This window comes from Oncorhynchus mykiss, chromosome 13 (assembly GCF_013265735.2).
Source record: "Oncorhynchus mykiss isolate Arlee chromosome 13, USDA_OmykA_1.1, whole genome shotgun sequence".
In the NCBI taxonomy this organism is placed as follows: domain Eukaryota; kingdom Metazoa; phylum Chordata; class Actinopteri; order Salmoniformes; family Salmonidae; genus Oncorhynchus; species Oncorhynchus mykiss.
In genome coordinates this window covers 71,657,598-71,673,658 of record NC_048577.1, presented here as the reverse complement: position 1 = coordinate 71,673,658, position 16,061 = coordinate 71,657,598, and the positions used below count along the sequence as shown (strand labels likewise).

The window sequence follows — 16,061 nt, the reverse complement described above, 5'->3', positions numbered from 1 at the left end:
GTATTCAAACAGGTTCTTCAACTGTCCCCATTTTGGGTTCCATGTACAACCCTCTTGGGAAAGGGGTTTACCAGGAACCCAATAGGGTTCTACCTGGAACCAATAGGGTTCTACCTGGAACCAATAGGGTTCTACCTGGAACCAAAAGGGTTCTTCAAAGGGTTCTCCCATTGTGACAGCCACAGAAGCCTTTTTGGTTCTATTCAGCACATTTTCCTCTAAGAGTTGTTACATTGTAACATCGTTGTATCAGTCTGTGTCCAGTGGTCCGGGTCCAGTCACTCTAACAAACAGGGGCATATTCATTATGCCGATTCTGTTGGCAAAACGTTTTAATTAAACAATTGTAATTATTAATCAAATTAATAAAAAAATTAATTGAACATTTAGACATACATAGATACAAAACACTCGGCATGACTATGCAAGGAATTATTGCACAACAGTCAAAATTGAAAAAGATTTGTAAAAAAACAGCAGCATAAAACTCGACAAATGTTAATGACACCACACTTGCTCATTCATACCCACATGTTGCCACCCTATCAGTACTTCTACATATTTGTTCAATATTTGATTTATTTATTACGTTGTTTCTTATTTATTCTCATAATCAATAGCCATTGGTTTCATCCACTGTTTCCAATGCTTGTAAGACCCAATATGACTTCAGATTGTGTTATGGTGTTTGTAGCTGTAGCCAGATTTTTTGTCCATTTTTAAATAATAAAGCATTTGATTCTTCCATTCTCTTAAGAGTATTTATCTTCAATATGTACACATGGTTCCTGTTTGCATTGTTCTATAGAATTTTACCAGTCAGAGCTCGTTTTTTTACGAGTTCCAAGTTGTCGGGAACGCACTGAAGTCGGAAATCGGAGATTCACAGTTGTTTTGAACGCGGCACGAGTCCCGAAATGTAAAATACAATTATATGGGAAAACATTTCTTGAATGGAAGCAAACGGAACGTAACGGTGGGGGGAGGGGGTACCTGATTTTGTGCATTAGAGACTTTCGTTTTAGTTGAACAAACGTTTGGTCTAATGATTACACCGTAGGTGCACGGTACCTTTAAATCCCAGTTGAACCCCTCCTCCCCCGGCACGTCACACCGAGACACGTCATCAGTCACAACAAACATGGCGGATGCCGGTGCATCTATGACCCTAGCGACAATTTCACTGATAGGTTTCGCATTACTGGCAGGGTTTTACCTGACCACTTTAAATGCACTATGGACACTGGTCTCCGTTACTGTTACTGCCGTGTTGGTGTCCCAGTTATTGTGGAAGTTACGGAGAAGAGACGCGTTGACGGAGCGGCGTGTATGTGTGCTGGTTCTGGGGGATATCGGACGCAGCCCTCGCATGCAGTACCATGCCCTTTCACTCAGCAAACACGGCTACAGCGTAACGTTTGTTGGATTCCCTGGTAAATGAATAGATTGATTGTGTTATATGTACAAATAAGCATGGAGCTATACTTTCATTTGTGGCCTCCCTGCTGGCCGGGTCCCAGATGTGTTTGTGCTCTTGCCAACTCGAGCCCTTCTGACTATTCTTCTCTACTGTGACGACATGTTGTGGTTATTGTCAGGTACCAAGCCTCATCAGGATGTGATTGGAGATGAGAGGATCACAATCATCCCAATCACAGAACTTAAAGGACTCCAAGGTACTGGAACTGATCTGGAAAGGAGTTTACAGCATTTACCATGACCGTATATTTATGCCATATTACCGTATATTTATACCATATTACCATATATTTATTGATATGTATACTATATTTATACTATATTACTGTATATGTATACTATATTACTGTATATGTATACTATATCACTGTATATGTATACTATATTACTGTATATGTATACTATATTACTGTGTATGTATACTATATTACCGTATATTTATACCATATTACCATATATTTATTGATACCATATATGTATACTATATTACTGTATACTATATCACTGTATATGTATACTATATTACTGTATATGTATACCATATTACTGGTTACGTATACCATATTACCATATATTTATTGATACCATATATGTATACTATATTACTGTATATGTATACTATATTACTGTATATGTATACTATATTACTGTATATGTATACTATATTACTGTATATGTATACCATATTACTGTATATGTATACCATATTACTGTATATGTATACTATATTACTGTATATGTATACCATATTACTGTATATGTATACTATATTACTGTATATGTATACCATATTACTGTATATGTATAACATATTACTGTATATGTATACTATATTACTGTATATGTATACTATATTACTGTATATGTATACTATATTACTGTATATGTATACCATATTACTGTATATGTATACTATATTACTGTATATGTATACCATATTACTGTATATGTATACTATATTACTGTACATGTATACTATATTACTGTATATGTATACTATATTACTGTATATGTATACCATATTACTGTATATGTATACTATATTACTGTATATATATATACCATATTACTGGTTACGTATACTATATTACTGGTTACGTATACTATATTACTGGTTACGTATACTACATTACTGTATATGTATACTATATTACTGTATATGTATACTATATTACTGTATATGTATACTATATTACTTACTATATTATATTTATTTATTCCATATTACCGAATATTTATTCCATTACTAATCACTGGTTGTATAACAGTAGTTAGGTCTTGAATCTATGCCATAATATCGCCTGGTTCTGAGAGCCACTACCAGAGAGCACTGAGACGAAAATCCATCTGTCTGTCTGTTTCCAGTGGGTCCTAGGATGGTGAGCTATGTTACCAAGGTGATTCTCCAGTCCCTGCAGCTTCTCCTGGTGTTATTGAAGACTGATGTCCAGTCCCATATTCTCATGCAGGTATAGTTCTACAATACACACTGCTGTGTGTGTGTGTGTGTGTGTGTGTGTGTGTGTCCTATATTCTCATGCAGGTGTTTCTACTACAATACAATAAACATAATGTAAACATTCCTACTTATTGACTGTACGAACTTACAGAAAAACCTGTGAACTTTCATTTATTCTGTTCTGTTCTGTAACCTATCATGTCATATGTCCAGAGACATCTACAGATACTGCTGTGATTTCCCCCCAAAACAACTGTTAGGATGCTGTTTGTGTCCTGAGACATCTACAGATACTGCTGTGATTTCCCCCAAAACAACTGTTAAAATGCTGTTTGTGTCCTGAGACATCTACAGATACTGCTGTGATTTCCCCCCAAAACAACAGTTAGGATGCTGTTTGTGTCCTGAGACATCTACAGATACTGCTGTGATTTCCTACCAAAACAACTGTTAGGATGCTGTTAATGTGTTTTGCTTTAGTAAAGGGTGAATTTAATGTTGGTTTTAATAGTGTTTATTAAGGACCTGACCTGCCATTCTATTCTATTCATTCTATTCTGTTCTATTGTGTTCTACTTATTTAAATTATATTCTACTTCTATTCTTATTCCATTCATTCTATTCTGTTCTATTGTGTTCTACTTATTTAAATTATATTCTACTTCTATTCTTATTCCATTCATTCTATTCTGTTCTATTGTATTCTATCCTACTTCTTTAAATTCCATTCATTCTATTCTGTTCTATTGTATTCTATCCTACTTCTTTAAATTCTAATCTACTTCTTTAAATTCCATTCATTCTATTCTGTTCTATTGTATTCTATCCTACTTCTTTAAATTCCATTCATTCTATTCTGTTCTATTGTATTCTATCCTACTTCTTTAAATTCTAATCTACTTCTATTCTTATTCTATTCATTCTATTCTGTTCAGTTGTACTTGTCCCCTCCCCCAGAATCCTCCAGGACTGCCCAGTATAGTGGTGACATGGCTGGTGTGTTATTGACCTCTCCGTCCCCCAGAATCCTCCAGGGCTGCCCAGTATAGTGGTGACGTGGCTGGTGTGTTATTGACCTCTTCCTCCCCCAGAATCCTCCAGGACTGCCCAGTATAGTGGTGACGTGTCTGGTGTGTTATTGACCTCTTCCTCCCCCAGAATCCTCCAGGACTGCCCAGTATAGTGGTGACATGGCTGGTGTGTTATTGAGCTCTTCCTCCCCCAGAATCCTCCAGGACTGCCCAGTATAGTGGTGACGTGGCTGGTGTGTTATTGACCTCTCCTCCCCCAGAATCCTCCAGGGCTGCCCAGTATAGTGGTGACGTGGCTGGTGTGTTATTGACCTCTTCCTCCCCCAGAATCCTCCAGGACTGCCCAGTATAGTGGTGACGTGTCTGGTGTGTTATTGACCTCTTCCTCCCCCAGAATCCTCCAGGACTGCCCAGTATAGTGGTGACATGGCTGGTGTGTTATTGAGCTCTTCCTCCCCCAGAATCCTCCAGGACTGCCCAGTATAGTGGTGACGTGGCTGGTGTGTTATTGACCTCTCCTCCCCCAGAATCCTCCAGGACTGCCCAGTATAGTGGTGACGTGGCTGGTGTGTTATTGACCTCTTCCTCCCCCAGAATCCTCCAGGACTGCCCAGTATAGTGGTGACGTGGCTGGTGTGTTATTGAGCTCTTCCTCCCCCAGTATCCTCCAGGACTGCCCAGTATAGTGGTGACGTGGCTGGTGTGTTATTGACCTCTCCTCCCCCAGAATCCTCCAGGACTGCCCAGTATAGTGGTGACGTGGCTGGTGTGTTATTGACCTTTTCCTCTCCCAGAATCCTCCAGGACTGCCCAGTATAGTGGTGACATGGCTGGTGTGTGGTCTGAGAGGATCCAGGTTCATCATTGACTGGCACAACTACGGCTACACCATCATGGCCCTCTCACACGGCCCGGACCACCCCATCGTCAGGCTGGCACAGTGGTCAGTAACATCACCATGGCTGAGAGTCCCAAATAGATCCCTATTCAATACAGTGCATTCGGAAAGTATTCAGACCCCTTCCCCTTCTCCACATTTTGTTACATTACAGCCTTATTCTAAAATGGATTAAACACAATACCCCATAATGACATCACAATACCCCATAATGACATCACAATACCCCATAATGACAAAGCAAAAATAGTTTTTGGGAAAATGTTGCAAATGTACAAACAAACAAAATGTATTTACACAAGTATTCAGACCCTTTGCTATGAGACTTGAATTTTAGATCAGGTGCATCCTGTTTCCATTGGTCATCCTTGAGATGTTTCTACAACTTGATTGGAGTCCACCTGTGGTAAATTCAATTGATTGGACATGATTTGGAAAGGCACACACCTGTCTATACAAGGTCCTACAGTTGACAGTGCATGTCCGAGCATGTCCGTAGAGCTCTGAGACAGGATTGTGTCGAGGCACAGATCTGGGGAAGGGTACCATGTCTGCAGCATTGAAGGTCCCCAAGAACACAGTGGGCTCCATCATTCTTAGTGGAAGAAGTTTGGAACAACCAAAACTCTTCCTGGTCGCCCGGCCAAACTGAGCAATCAGGGGAGAAGGGCCCTGGTCATCGAGGTGACCAAGAACCCGATGGTCACTCTGACAGAGCTCTAGAGTTCCTCTGTGGAGATGGGACACCCTTCCAGAAGGACAACCATCTCTGTAACAAATGTGGAAAAAGTCAAGGGGTCTGAATACTTTCTGAATGTATCTACAGCTTTGCATGAACATGGTCTTCTTCAGTGGGAACTAAACGGGCAGATCAGGGAGGGACCTACCGGAATTTGTCCAATAAATTGTTGCAGACTGTTTAGCTACGGTGTGCATTAATGAATAGGACCCATGTTCCTGTCTCTGGCAGGTATGAGCAGTTGTTTGGGCGATTCTCCAGCCATAACCTTTGTGTCACCAACGCTATGAAGGAAGACCTCCAGAACAACTGGAACATCAGGTAAGGATTGTTTTACTGTCAACATCCGTCTGTCAATCAATCCATCCGTAGATACAGTGCCTTGCGAAAGTATTCGGCCCCCTTGAACTTTGCGACCTTTTGCCACATTTCAGGTTTCAAACATAAAGATATAAAACTGTATTTTTTTGTGAAGAATCAACAACAAGTGGGACACAATCATGAAGTGGAACGACATTTATTGGATATTTCAAACTTTTTTAACAAATCAAAAACTGAAAAATTGGGCGTGCAAAATTATTCAGCCCCCTTAAGTTAATACTTTGTAGCGCCACCTTTTGCTGCGATTACAGCTGTAAGTCGCTTGGGGTATGTCTCTATCAGTTTTGCACATCGAGAGACTGAAATTTCTTCCCATTCCTCCTTGCAAAACAGCTCGAGCTCAGTGAGGTTGGATGGAGAGCATTTGTGAACAGCAGTTTTCAGTTCTTTCCACACATTCTCGATTGGATTCAGGTCTGGACTTTGACTTGGCCATTCTAACACCTGGATATGTTTATTTTTGAACCATTCCATTGTAGATTTTGCTTTATGTTTTGGATCATTGTCTTGTTGGAAGACAAATCTCTGTCCCAGTCTCAAGTCTTTTGCAGACTCCATCAGGTTTTCTTCCAGAATGGTCCTGTATTTGGCTCCATCCATCTTCCCATCAATTTTAACCATCTTCCCTGTCCCTGCTGAAGAAAAGCAGGCCCAAACCATGATGCTGCCACCACCATGTTTGACAGTGGGGATGGTGTGTTCAGGGTGATGAGCTGTGTTGCTTTTACGCCAAACATAACGTTTTGCATTGTTGCCAAAAAGTTCAATTTTGGTTTCATCTGACCAGAGCACCTTCTTCCACATGTTTGGTGTGTCTCCCAGGTGGCTTGTGGCAAACTTTAAACAACACTTTTTATGGCTATCTTTAAGAAATGGCTTTCTTCTTGCCACTCTTCCATAAAGGCCAGATTTGTGCAATAAACGACTGATTGTTGTCCTATGGACAGAGTCTCCCACCTCAGCTGTAGATCTCTGCAGTTCATCCAGAGTGATCATGGGCCTCTTGGCTGCATCTCTGATCAGTCTTCTCCTTGTATGAGCTGAAAGTTTAGAGGGACGGCCAGGTCTTGGTAGATTTGCAGTGGTCTGATACTCCTTCCATTTCAATATTATCGCTTGCACAGTGCTCCTTGGGATGTTTAAAGCTTGGGAAATATTTTTGTATCCAAATCCGACTTTAAACTTCTTCACAACAGTATCTCGGACCTGCCTGGTGTGTTCCTTGTTCTTCATGATGCTCTCTGCGCTTTTAACGGACCTCTGAGACTATCACAGTGCAGGTGCATTTATACGGAGACTTGATTACACACAGGTGGATTGTATTTATCATCATTAGTCATTTAGGTCAACATTGGATCATTCAGAGATCCTCATTGAACTTCTGGAGAGAGTTTGCTGCACTGAAAGTAAAGGGGCTGAATAATTTTGCACGCCCAATTTTTCAGTTTTTGATTTGTTAAAAAAGTTTGAAATATCCAATAAATGTCGTTCCACTTCATGATTGTGTCCCACTTGTTGTTGATTTTTCACAAAAAAAATACAGTTTTATATCTTTATGTTTGAAGCCTGAAATGTGGCAATAGGTCGCAAAGTTCAAGGGGGCCGAATACTTTCGCAAGGCACTGTAGATAGACGTACAGACGACGGACGGACATACAGACAGACACAGATAGACGTACAGACGACGGACGGACATACAGACAGACACAGATAGACGTACAGACGACGGACGGACATACAGACAGACACAGATAGACGGACAGACGACGGACACAGATAGACGGACAGACACAGATAGACGGAGAGACAGACAGACGTACAGACAGACACAGATAGACGGAGAGACAGACAGACGTACAGACAGACACAGATAGACGTACGGAGAGACAGACGTACAGATAGGCACAGATAGACGGACGGAGAGACACAGATAGACGGACGGATAGACAGACAGATGCAGTGGGGAGTCTGAATCTATCCCCCCTATCCCTATCTAACCCCTTGGTCATGACTAACCCCTTGGTCTTAACTAACCCCTTGGTCATGACTAATCCCTTGGTCTTAACTAACCCCTTGGTCATGACTAATCCCACCTGTCTTATTCTCCTCCTATAGGGCGACCACATTGTATGACAAGCCACCTGCTATCTTCAAGGAGACTTCAGTAGACCTAAAGCACCAGCTGTTCATGAGGCTGGCCAAGACTATTCCTCAGTTCCGGGTCTGGTGAGTCCAGTATAGTCTGTTGACGAGGCTGGCCAAGACTATCCCTCACTAAAGTTATCCTCTTGGTTCTTGGAGGAACACAGGGCCTGTACTATAGTTATCCTCTTGGTTCCTGGAGGAACACAGGGCCTGTACTACAGTTATCCTCTTGATTTCTGTTTATATTGGAGAGATAAAGAACTATCATAAAAATATATATTACACGATCATAGACATGTCATAACACATGTTATAACCCCTGTGTCTGTTACAGTGGTGAGCGACCTGGTGACGTGACAGAGAGAACAGCGTTTACATGTCGTGACCCCAGTGACCTTTCTGTGACTTTGACCTCAGGTCGACCTGCCCTACTGATCAGCAGCACCAGCTGGACCGGTCAGTACCCCACAGCCACAGTTTGAGTCCCAAATGGCACCCTATTCTCCATAGGGCTCTGGTCAAAAGTTGTGCACTACATAGGGAATAGGGTGCCATTTCATAAGCAGCAGGAGACTCTGCATTTTATTCAGTTTAAATGGGAAGTTTTTCTGGATTTTTACCCCAATCTAAATTGTTTTTCTTACCTCGAGAGCAGTTCTAGCCTCGTCCAAACATCCTGATCGTGCGAGTTTACATTCTGTTAGGAGTCAGGTCAGGATGGGGATCAGACTAGAGACATATTATATTCTGTTAGGAGTCAGGTCAGGATGGGGATCAGTCTAGAGCCAGTTTACATTCTGTCAGGAGTCAGGTCAGGATGGGGATCAGACTAGAGCCAGATTACATTCTGTTAGGAGTCAGGTCAGGATGGGGATCAGACTAGAGCCAGATTACATTCTGTTAGGAGTCAGGTCAGGATGGGGATTATATTCTGTTTGGAGTCAGGTCAGGATGGGGATCAGACTAGAGCCAGATTACATTCTGTTAGGAGTCAGGTCAGGATGGGGATCATATTCTGTTTGGAGTCAGGTCAGGATGGGGATCAGATTAGAGCCAGATTACATTCTGTTAAGAGTCAGGTCAGGATGGGGATTATATTCTGTTTGGAGTCAGGTCAGGATGGGGATCAGACTAGAGCCAGATTACATTCTGTTAGGAGTCAGGTCAGGATGGGGATCAGACTAGAGCCAGATTACATTCTGTTAAGAGTCAGGTCAGGATGGGGATCAGACTAGAGCCAGATTACATTCTGTTAGGAGTCAGGTCAGGATGGGGATCAGACTAGAGCCAGATTACATTCTGTTATTAGTCAGGTCAGGATGGGGATCATATTCTGTTTGGAGTCAGGTCAGGATGGGGATCAGATTAGAGCCAGATTACATTCTGTTAAGAGTCAGGTCAGGATGGGGATCATATTCTGTTTGGAGTCAGGTCAGGATGGGGATCAGACTAGAGCCAGATTACATTCTGTTAGGAGTCAGGTCAGGATGGGGATCAGACTAGAGCCAGATTACATTCTGTGAAGAGTCAGGTCAGGATGGGGATCAGACTAGAGCCAGATTACATTCTGTTAGGAGTCAGGTCAGGATGGGGATCAGACTAGAGCCTGATTACATTCTGTTAGGAGTCAGGTCAGGATGGGGATCAGACTAGAGCCAGATTACATTATGTTAGGAGTCAGGTCAGGATGGGGATCAGACTAGAGCCTGATTACATTCTGTTTGGAGTCAAGTCAGGATGGGGATCAGACTAGAGCCTGATTACATTCTGTTTGGAGTCAGGTCAGGATGGGGATTATATTCTGTTTGGAGTTAGGTCAGGATGGGGATCAGACTAGAGCCAGATTACATTCTGTTAGGAGTCAAATCAGGATGGGAATCAGACTAGAGCCAGATTATATTCTGTTTGGAGTCAGGTCAGGATGGGGATCAGACTAGAGCCAGATTACATTCTGTTAGGAGTCAGGTCAGGATGGGGATCATATTCTGTTTGGAGTCAGGTCAGGATGGGGATCAGATTAGAGCCAGATTACATTCTGTTAGGAGTCAGGTCAGGATGGGGATCAGACTAGAGCCTGATTACATTCTGTTAGGAGTCAGGTCAGGATGGGGATCAGACTAGAGCCAGATTACATTATGTTAGGAGTCAGGTCAGGATGGGGATCAGACTAGAGCCTGATTACATTCTGTTTGGAGTCAAGTCAGGATGGGGATCAGACTAGAGCCTGATTACATTCTGTTTGGAGTCAGGTCAGGATGGGGATTATATTCTGTTTGGAGTTAGGTCAGGATGGGGATCAGACTAGAGCCAGATTACATTCTGTTAGGAGTCAAATCAGGATGGGAATCAGACTAGAGCCAGATTATATTCTGTTTGGAGTCAGGTCAGGATGGGGATCAGACTAGAGCCAGATTACATTCTGTTAGGAGTCAGGTCAGGATGGGGATCATATTCTGTTTGGAGTCAGGTCAGGATGGGGATCAGATTAGAGCCAGATTACATTCTGTTAGGAGTCAGGTCAGGATGGGGATCAGGCTAGAGCCAGATTACATTCTGTTAGGAGTCAGGTCAGGATGGGGATCAGGCTAGAGCCAGATTACAATCTGTTTGAAGTCAGGTCAGGATGGGGATCAGACTAGAGCCAGATTACATTCTGTTAGGAGTCAGGTCAGGATGGGGATCATATTCTGTTTGGAGTCAGGTCAGGATGGGGATCAGATTAGAGCCAGATTACATTCTGTTAAGAGTCAGGTCAGGATGGGGATTATATTATGTTTGGAGTCAGGTCAGGATGGGGATCAGACTAGAGCCAGATTACATTCTGTTAGGAGTCAGGTCAGGATGGGGATCAGTCTAGAGACAGATTATATTCTGTTTGGAGTCAGGTCAGGATGGGGATCAGAATAGAGACAGATTACATTCTGTTAGGAGTCAGGTCAGGATGGGGATCAGACTAGAGCCAGATTACATTCTGTTAGGAGTCAAGTCAGGATGGGAATCAGACTAGAGCCAGATTATATTCTGTTTGGAGTCAGGTCAGGATGGGGATCAGAATAGAGACAGATTACATTCTGTTAGGAGTCAGGTCAGGATGGGGATCAGATTAGAGCCAGATTACATTCTGTTTGGAGTCAGGTCAGGATGGGGATTATATTCTGTTTGGAGTCAGGTCAGGATGGGGATCAGACTAGAGCCAGATTACATTCTGTTAGGAGTCAGGTCAGGATGGGGATCAGTCTAGAGCCAGATTACATTCTGTTAGGAGTCAGGTCAGGATGGGGATCAGGCTAGAGCCAGATTACATTCTGTTTGGAGTCAGGTCAGGATGGGGATCAGGCTAGAGCCAGATTACATTCTGTTTGGAGTCAGGTCAGGATGGGGATTACATTCTGTTTGGAGTCAGGTCAGGATGGGGATCAGACTCGAGGTTTCCTGTGTTAGAGCCAGGATTGTATTTTATGTGTTTAGTTGACACGTGTACAATGTAAGTACACACAGCTGTCAAGTGTAAACACTTGTTAGGGTGTCTCACTGTTTCCCCTGTCTGTGTTCAACAGAGGATGAGGACTTCTCCATTCTGCTGAAGGCTCTGGAAGGTAATCATTACCATCTGCAGTTGGGCCCCATTTTAAAGAGCATCCATCCTCCCATCCATCCATCCATCCATCCTCCCTCCCATCCATCCATCCATCCTCCCTCCCTCCCATCCATCCATCCATCCATCCATCCATCCATCCATCCATCCTCCCTCCCATGCATCCTCCCTCCCTCCCATCCATCCATCCTCCCTCCCATCCATCCTTCCTCCATCCATCCATCCATCCTCCCATCCATCCATCCTCCCTTCCTCCCTCCCATCTATCCATCCATCCATCCTCCCTCCCATCCATCCTTCCTCCCATCCACCCATCCTCCCTCCCATCCATCCATCCTCCCTTCCTCCCTCCCATCCATCCATCCTCCCTCCCATCCTTCCTCCCATCCATCCATCCTCCCTCCCATCCATCTATCCTCCCTCCCTCCCTCCCTCCCTCCCTCCCTCCCTCCCTCCCTCCCTCCCTCCCTCCCTCCCTCCCTCCCTCCCTCCCATCCTCCCTCGCATCCATCTATCCTCCCTCCCATCCATCCTTCCTCCCATCAATCAATCCTTCCTCCCATCCTCCCTCCCATCCATCCTTCCTCCCATCCATCCTCCCATCTATCCTTCCTCCCATCCATCCATCCATCCATCCATCCTCCCATCCTCCCTCCCATCAATCCATCCTTCCTCCCATCCTCCCTCCCATCCATCCTTCCTCCCATCCATCCTCCCATCCATCCATCCTTCCTCCCACCCATCCTTCCTCCCATCCATCCTTTCTCCCATCTATCCATCCTCCTATCCATCCTTCCTTCCTCCCATCCATCCATCCATCCATCATCCATCCATCCATCCATCCATCCATCCTTCCTCCCATCCATCCTTCCTCCCACCCATCCATCCTTCCTCCCACCCTTCCATCCTTCCTCCCATCCATCCATCCTTCCTCCCATCCATCCATCCTTCCTCCCATCCATCCATCCATCCTTTTTCCCATCCATCCTTCCTCCCACCCATCCATCCATCCATCCATCCACCCATCCTCCCTTCCATCCACCCTCCCTCCAAAAGGTAGTGCAGAGTAGGGTGCTGTTTGGCATACAAGCCCTTGTATTAACCTTGTGTGTTTTCTCTACCAGACTACGAGGGGTTTGTGAAAGCAGGAGCCTCTCTTCCCTCGCTGGTCTGTGTCATCACAGGTAACTATAGTGTTGACAGTATACTGCTGCCAGTCTGTGTGGTCACAGGTAACTATAGTGTTGACAGTGTACTGCTGCCAGTCTTTATGGTCACAGGTAACTATAGTGTTGACAGTGTACTGCTGCCAGTCTGTGTGGTCACAGGTAACTATAGTGATGACAGTGTACTGCTGCCAGTCTTTATGGTCACAGGTAACTGCTGCCAGTCTTTATGGTCACAGGTAACTATAGTGATGACAGTGTACTGCTGCCAGTCTGTGTGGTCACAGGTAACTATAGTGATGACAGTGTACTGCTGCCAGTCTGTTTTTAAAATTTATTTTACCTTTATTTAACTAGGCAAGTCAGTTAAGAACAAATTCTTATTTTCAATGATGGCCCCTTAGGAACAGTGGGTTAACTGCCTGTTCAGGGGCAGAACGACAGATTTGTACCTTGTCAGCTCGGGGGTTTGAACTTGCAACCTTCCGGTTACTAGTCCTACGCTCTAACCACTAGGCTACCTGCCACCGGATTACAGTAAAGCACTTTGAAATGCTACGTATGATTTGGTCTTTTGTCCAATCAGATCAAGTCTTTTGACCAATCAGATCAAGTCTTTTGTCCAATCACATCAAGTCTTTTGTCCAATCAGATCAAGTCTTTTGACCAATCAGATCAAGTCTTTTGTCAAATAATTGGGCAAAATATCAGAATTGAGCTGCCTGTGTAAACGCAGTGTTTTTTTTGTCAAATGCTGATGTGAAAAGGGGCCTTAGGAATAAATGTGATTTGATTGAGAATCCTCACAAAACAATGACATTATCAACTAACCTGTTGTTGCCAGATTAAACCAACTGAGAAAAACCTTTACAATTCTTGTCGGTCCTATACTGTTAACCCTAGATACGTGTTGTTTCAATTCCCTGTGTGTGTGTGTGTGAGACCAGGTAAGGGTCCTCAGAAGGACCACTACAGGAAGCTGATCGACACCCTGAGCTTTGAGCACGTGAAGATCTGTACTCCATGGCTGGAGGCAGAGGACTACCCTGTTCTGCTAGGTTAGTGTGTGTGTGTGTGTGTGTGTGTGTGTGTGTGTGTGTGTGTGTGTGTGTATATATATATATATATATATATATATATATATATATATATACACTGATGTTCTGAATGTTCTCCCTGTCCCAGGCTCAGCAGATCTGGGTGTTTGTCTCCATAAGTCGTCCAGTGGTCTGGACCTGCCTATGAAGGTGGTGGACATGTTTGGCTGCTGTCTGCCTGTCTGTGCCATCCACTTCTACTGGTGAGACAGGACTCTTTAACAGGCACCTTCTGATACCATGTCCACACACACTGTCTGTACTATCACCTTCTACTGCTGAGGGAGTACTCTAAACCCTGGGTCACCTTCTACTGCTGAGGGAGTACTCTAAACCCTGGGTCACCTTCTACTGCTGAGGGAATACTCTAAACCCTGGGTCACCTTCTACTGCTGAGGGAATACTCTAAACCCTGGGTCACCTTCTACTGCTGAGGGAATACTCTAAACCCTGGGTCAACAGTCACCTTCTACTGCTGAGGGAGTACTCTAAACCCTGGGTCACCAGTCACCTTCTACTGCTGAGGGAGTACTCTAAACCCTGGGTCAACAGTCACCTTCTACCCCCATGCAGAGAGGCTATGTGCTGATCTGATCTGTTTTGGACTGAGTTTCCTGTGCTGTGTTTAATGTGGATCTAACTCAGTTATATTCTCCTGTGTTGTCAGTCTCTCTGTTATATTCTCCTGTGTTGTCAGTCTCTCTGTTATATTCTCCTGTGTTGTCAGTCTCTCTGTTATATTCTCCTGTGTTGTCAGTCTCTCTGTTATATTCTCCTGTGTTGTCAGTCTCTCTGTTATATTCTCCTGTGTTGTCAGTCTCTCTGTTATATTCTCCTGTGTTGTCAGTCTCTGTTGTTAACCCTGTTATATTCTCCTCTGTAGTCTACATGAGCTGGTGAAACACGAGGAGAACGGGTTGATCTTCAAAGACTCTGAGGAACTATCTGGACAGCTCAAGGTACAGTCATATACTACTACTGTTCAGCTGAGGAACTTTCTGGACAGCTCAAGGTACAGTCATATACTACTACTGTTCAGCTGAGGAGATACAGAAACCCCTGATTTATACCACATCACTTCCCAGTGGTATGATCCTGTCAACTGCCATCTTTTCTAAAGTATATTCTGTCTTATCTGATTGTAACCAGTTCCTGTGACAGTGGTATATGGTCTGATATACACATGGCTGTTTTAGACAGGATCCAATCTACCCGTTTTATAAAACCTGTGTTGTGTCTCTCCAGTCTCTTCTGTGGGACTTCCCTGGTTGTGAGGATGAGGGCAAACTGGGTCGGTTCAGGAGGAACCTCCGGGCCAGTGGGGGGCAGCGGTGGGACCAGAACTGGGACCAGAACGTCCTGCCTCTCCTCACTGCACCCTGACTCCCCTGTTAGACAGACCTCTTTACAGCAGCTGACTCATCCCCTCTCTACATCTTCGCTCCGTCTCAAACCCACTTCTTGAGCCTCCAATCTTGAACAGTTTAACAGACGCTCTTATCCAGAACGACTTACAGGATAAATTAGGGTTAAGTGCTTTGTTCAAGGGCACATCTACAGATGTTTCACCTAGACTGCTCGGGGATTCAAACCAGCGACTTTTAGGTTTCTGGCCCAATCCTCTTAACCGCTAGGCTACCTGCTCTGAACCGCTAGGCTACCTGCTCTGAACCGCTAGGCTACCTGCTCTGAACCGCTAGGCTACCTGCTCTGAACCACTAGGCTACCTGCTCTGAACCGCTAGGCTACCTGCTCTGAACCGCTAGGCTCCCTGCTCTGAACCGCTAGGCTACCTGCCCTGAACCGCTAGGCTACCTGCCCTGAACCATTAGGCTACCTGCTCTGAACCGCTAGGCTACCTGCTACCAACTGCAGGTCCACTTTGAGGACCTGTCGGAAAGAGAGATCGTTACATCAGGCTAGTCTTTCCTCTGCTCTCTCTCTCTCCCCATTTCTCTCTCTACTTCTGTGGATCTCTTCATTCCAGGCCGTTTTGATTCTCCTCTTAAACAACACGGGGCGGCAGGGTAGCCTAGTGGTTAGAGTGTAGAGGTGGCAGGGTGGTTAGAGT

The 16,061-nt window shown here is 44.2% G+C and overlaps 1 protein-coding gene across 2 annotated transcripts; it reads left to right on the top strand.

Moving 5' to 3' along the window:
- The first annotated feature begins 1,113 nt into the window (after positions 1-1,113).
- Positions 1,114-16,059, top strand: LOC110494400 (chitobiosyldiphosphodolichol beta-mannosyltransferase). Of its 2 annotated transcripts, none has more exons than XM_036942096.1 (13): positions 1,114-1,433; positions 1,599-1,676; positions 2,845-2,948; positions 4,764-4,912; positions 5,838-5,927; positions 8,103-8,213; positions 8,467-8,588; positions 11,690-11,728; positions 12,852-12,911; positions 13,841-13,951; positions 14,079-14,193; positions 14,874-14,949; positions 15,236-16,059. In XM_036942096.1, exons 1-13 carry the CDS (start codon positions 1,142-1,144, stop codon positions 15,371-15,373), a joined length of 1,485 nt encoding a protein of 494 aa, XP_036797991.1. In that variant the 5' UTR covers positions 1,114-1,141; the 3' UTR covers positions 15,374-16,059. The 2 variants fall into 2 exon arrangements, with proteins under 2 accessions (XP_036797991.1, XP_036797992.1); XM_036942097.1 differs by lacking the exon at positions 15,236-16,059 and adding an exon at positions 15,003-15,229.
- Positions 16,060-16,061: the final 2 nt, after the last annotated feature.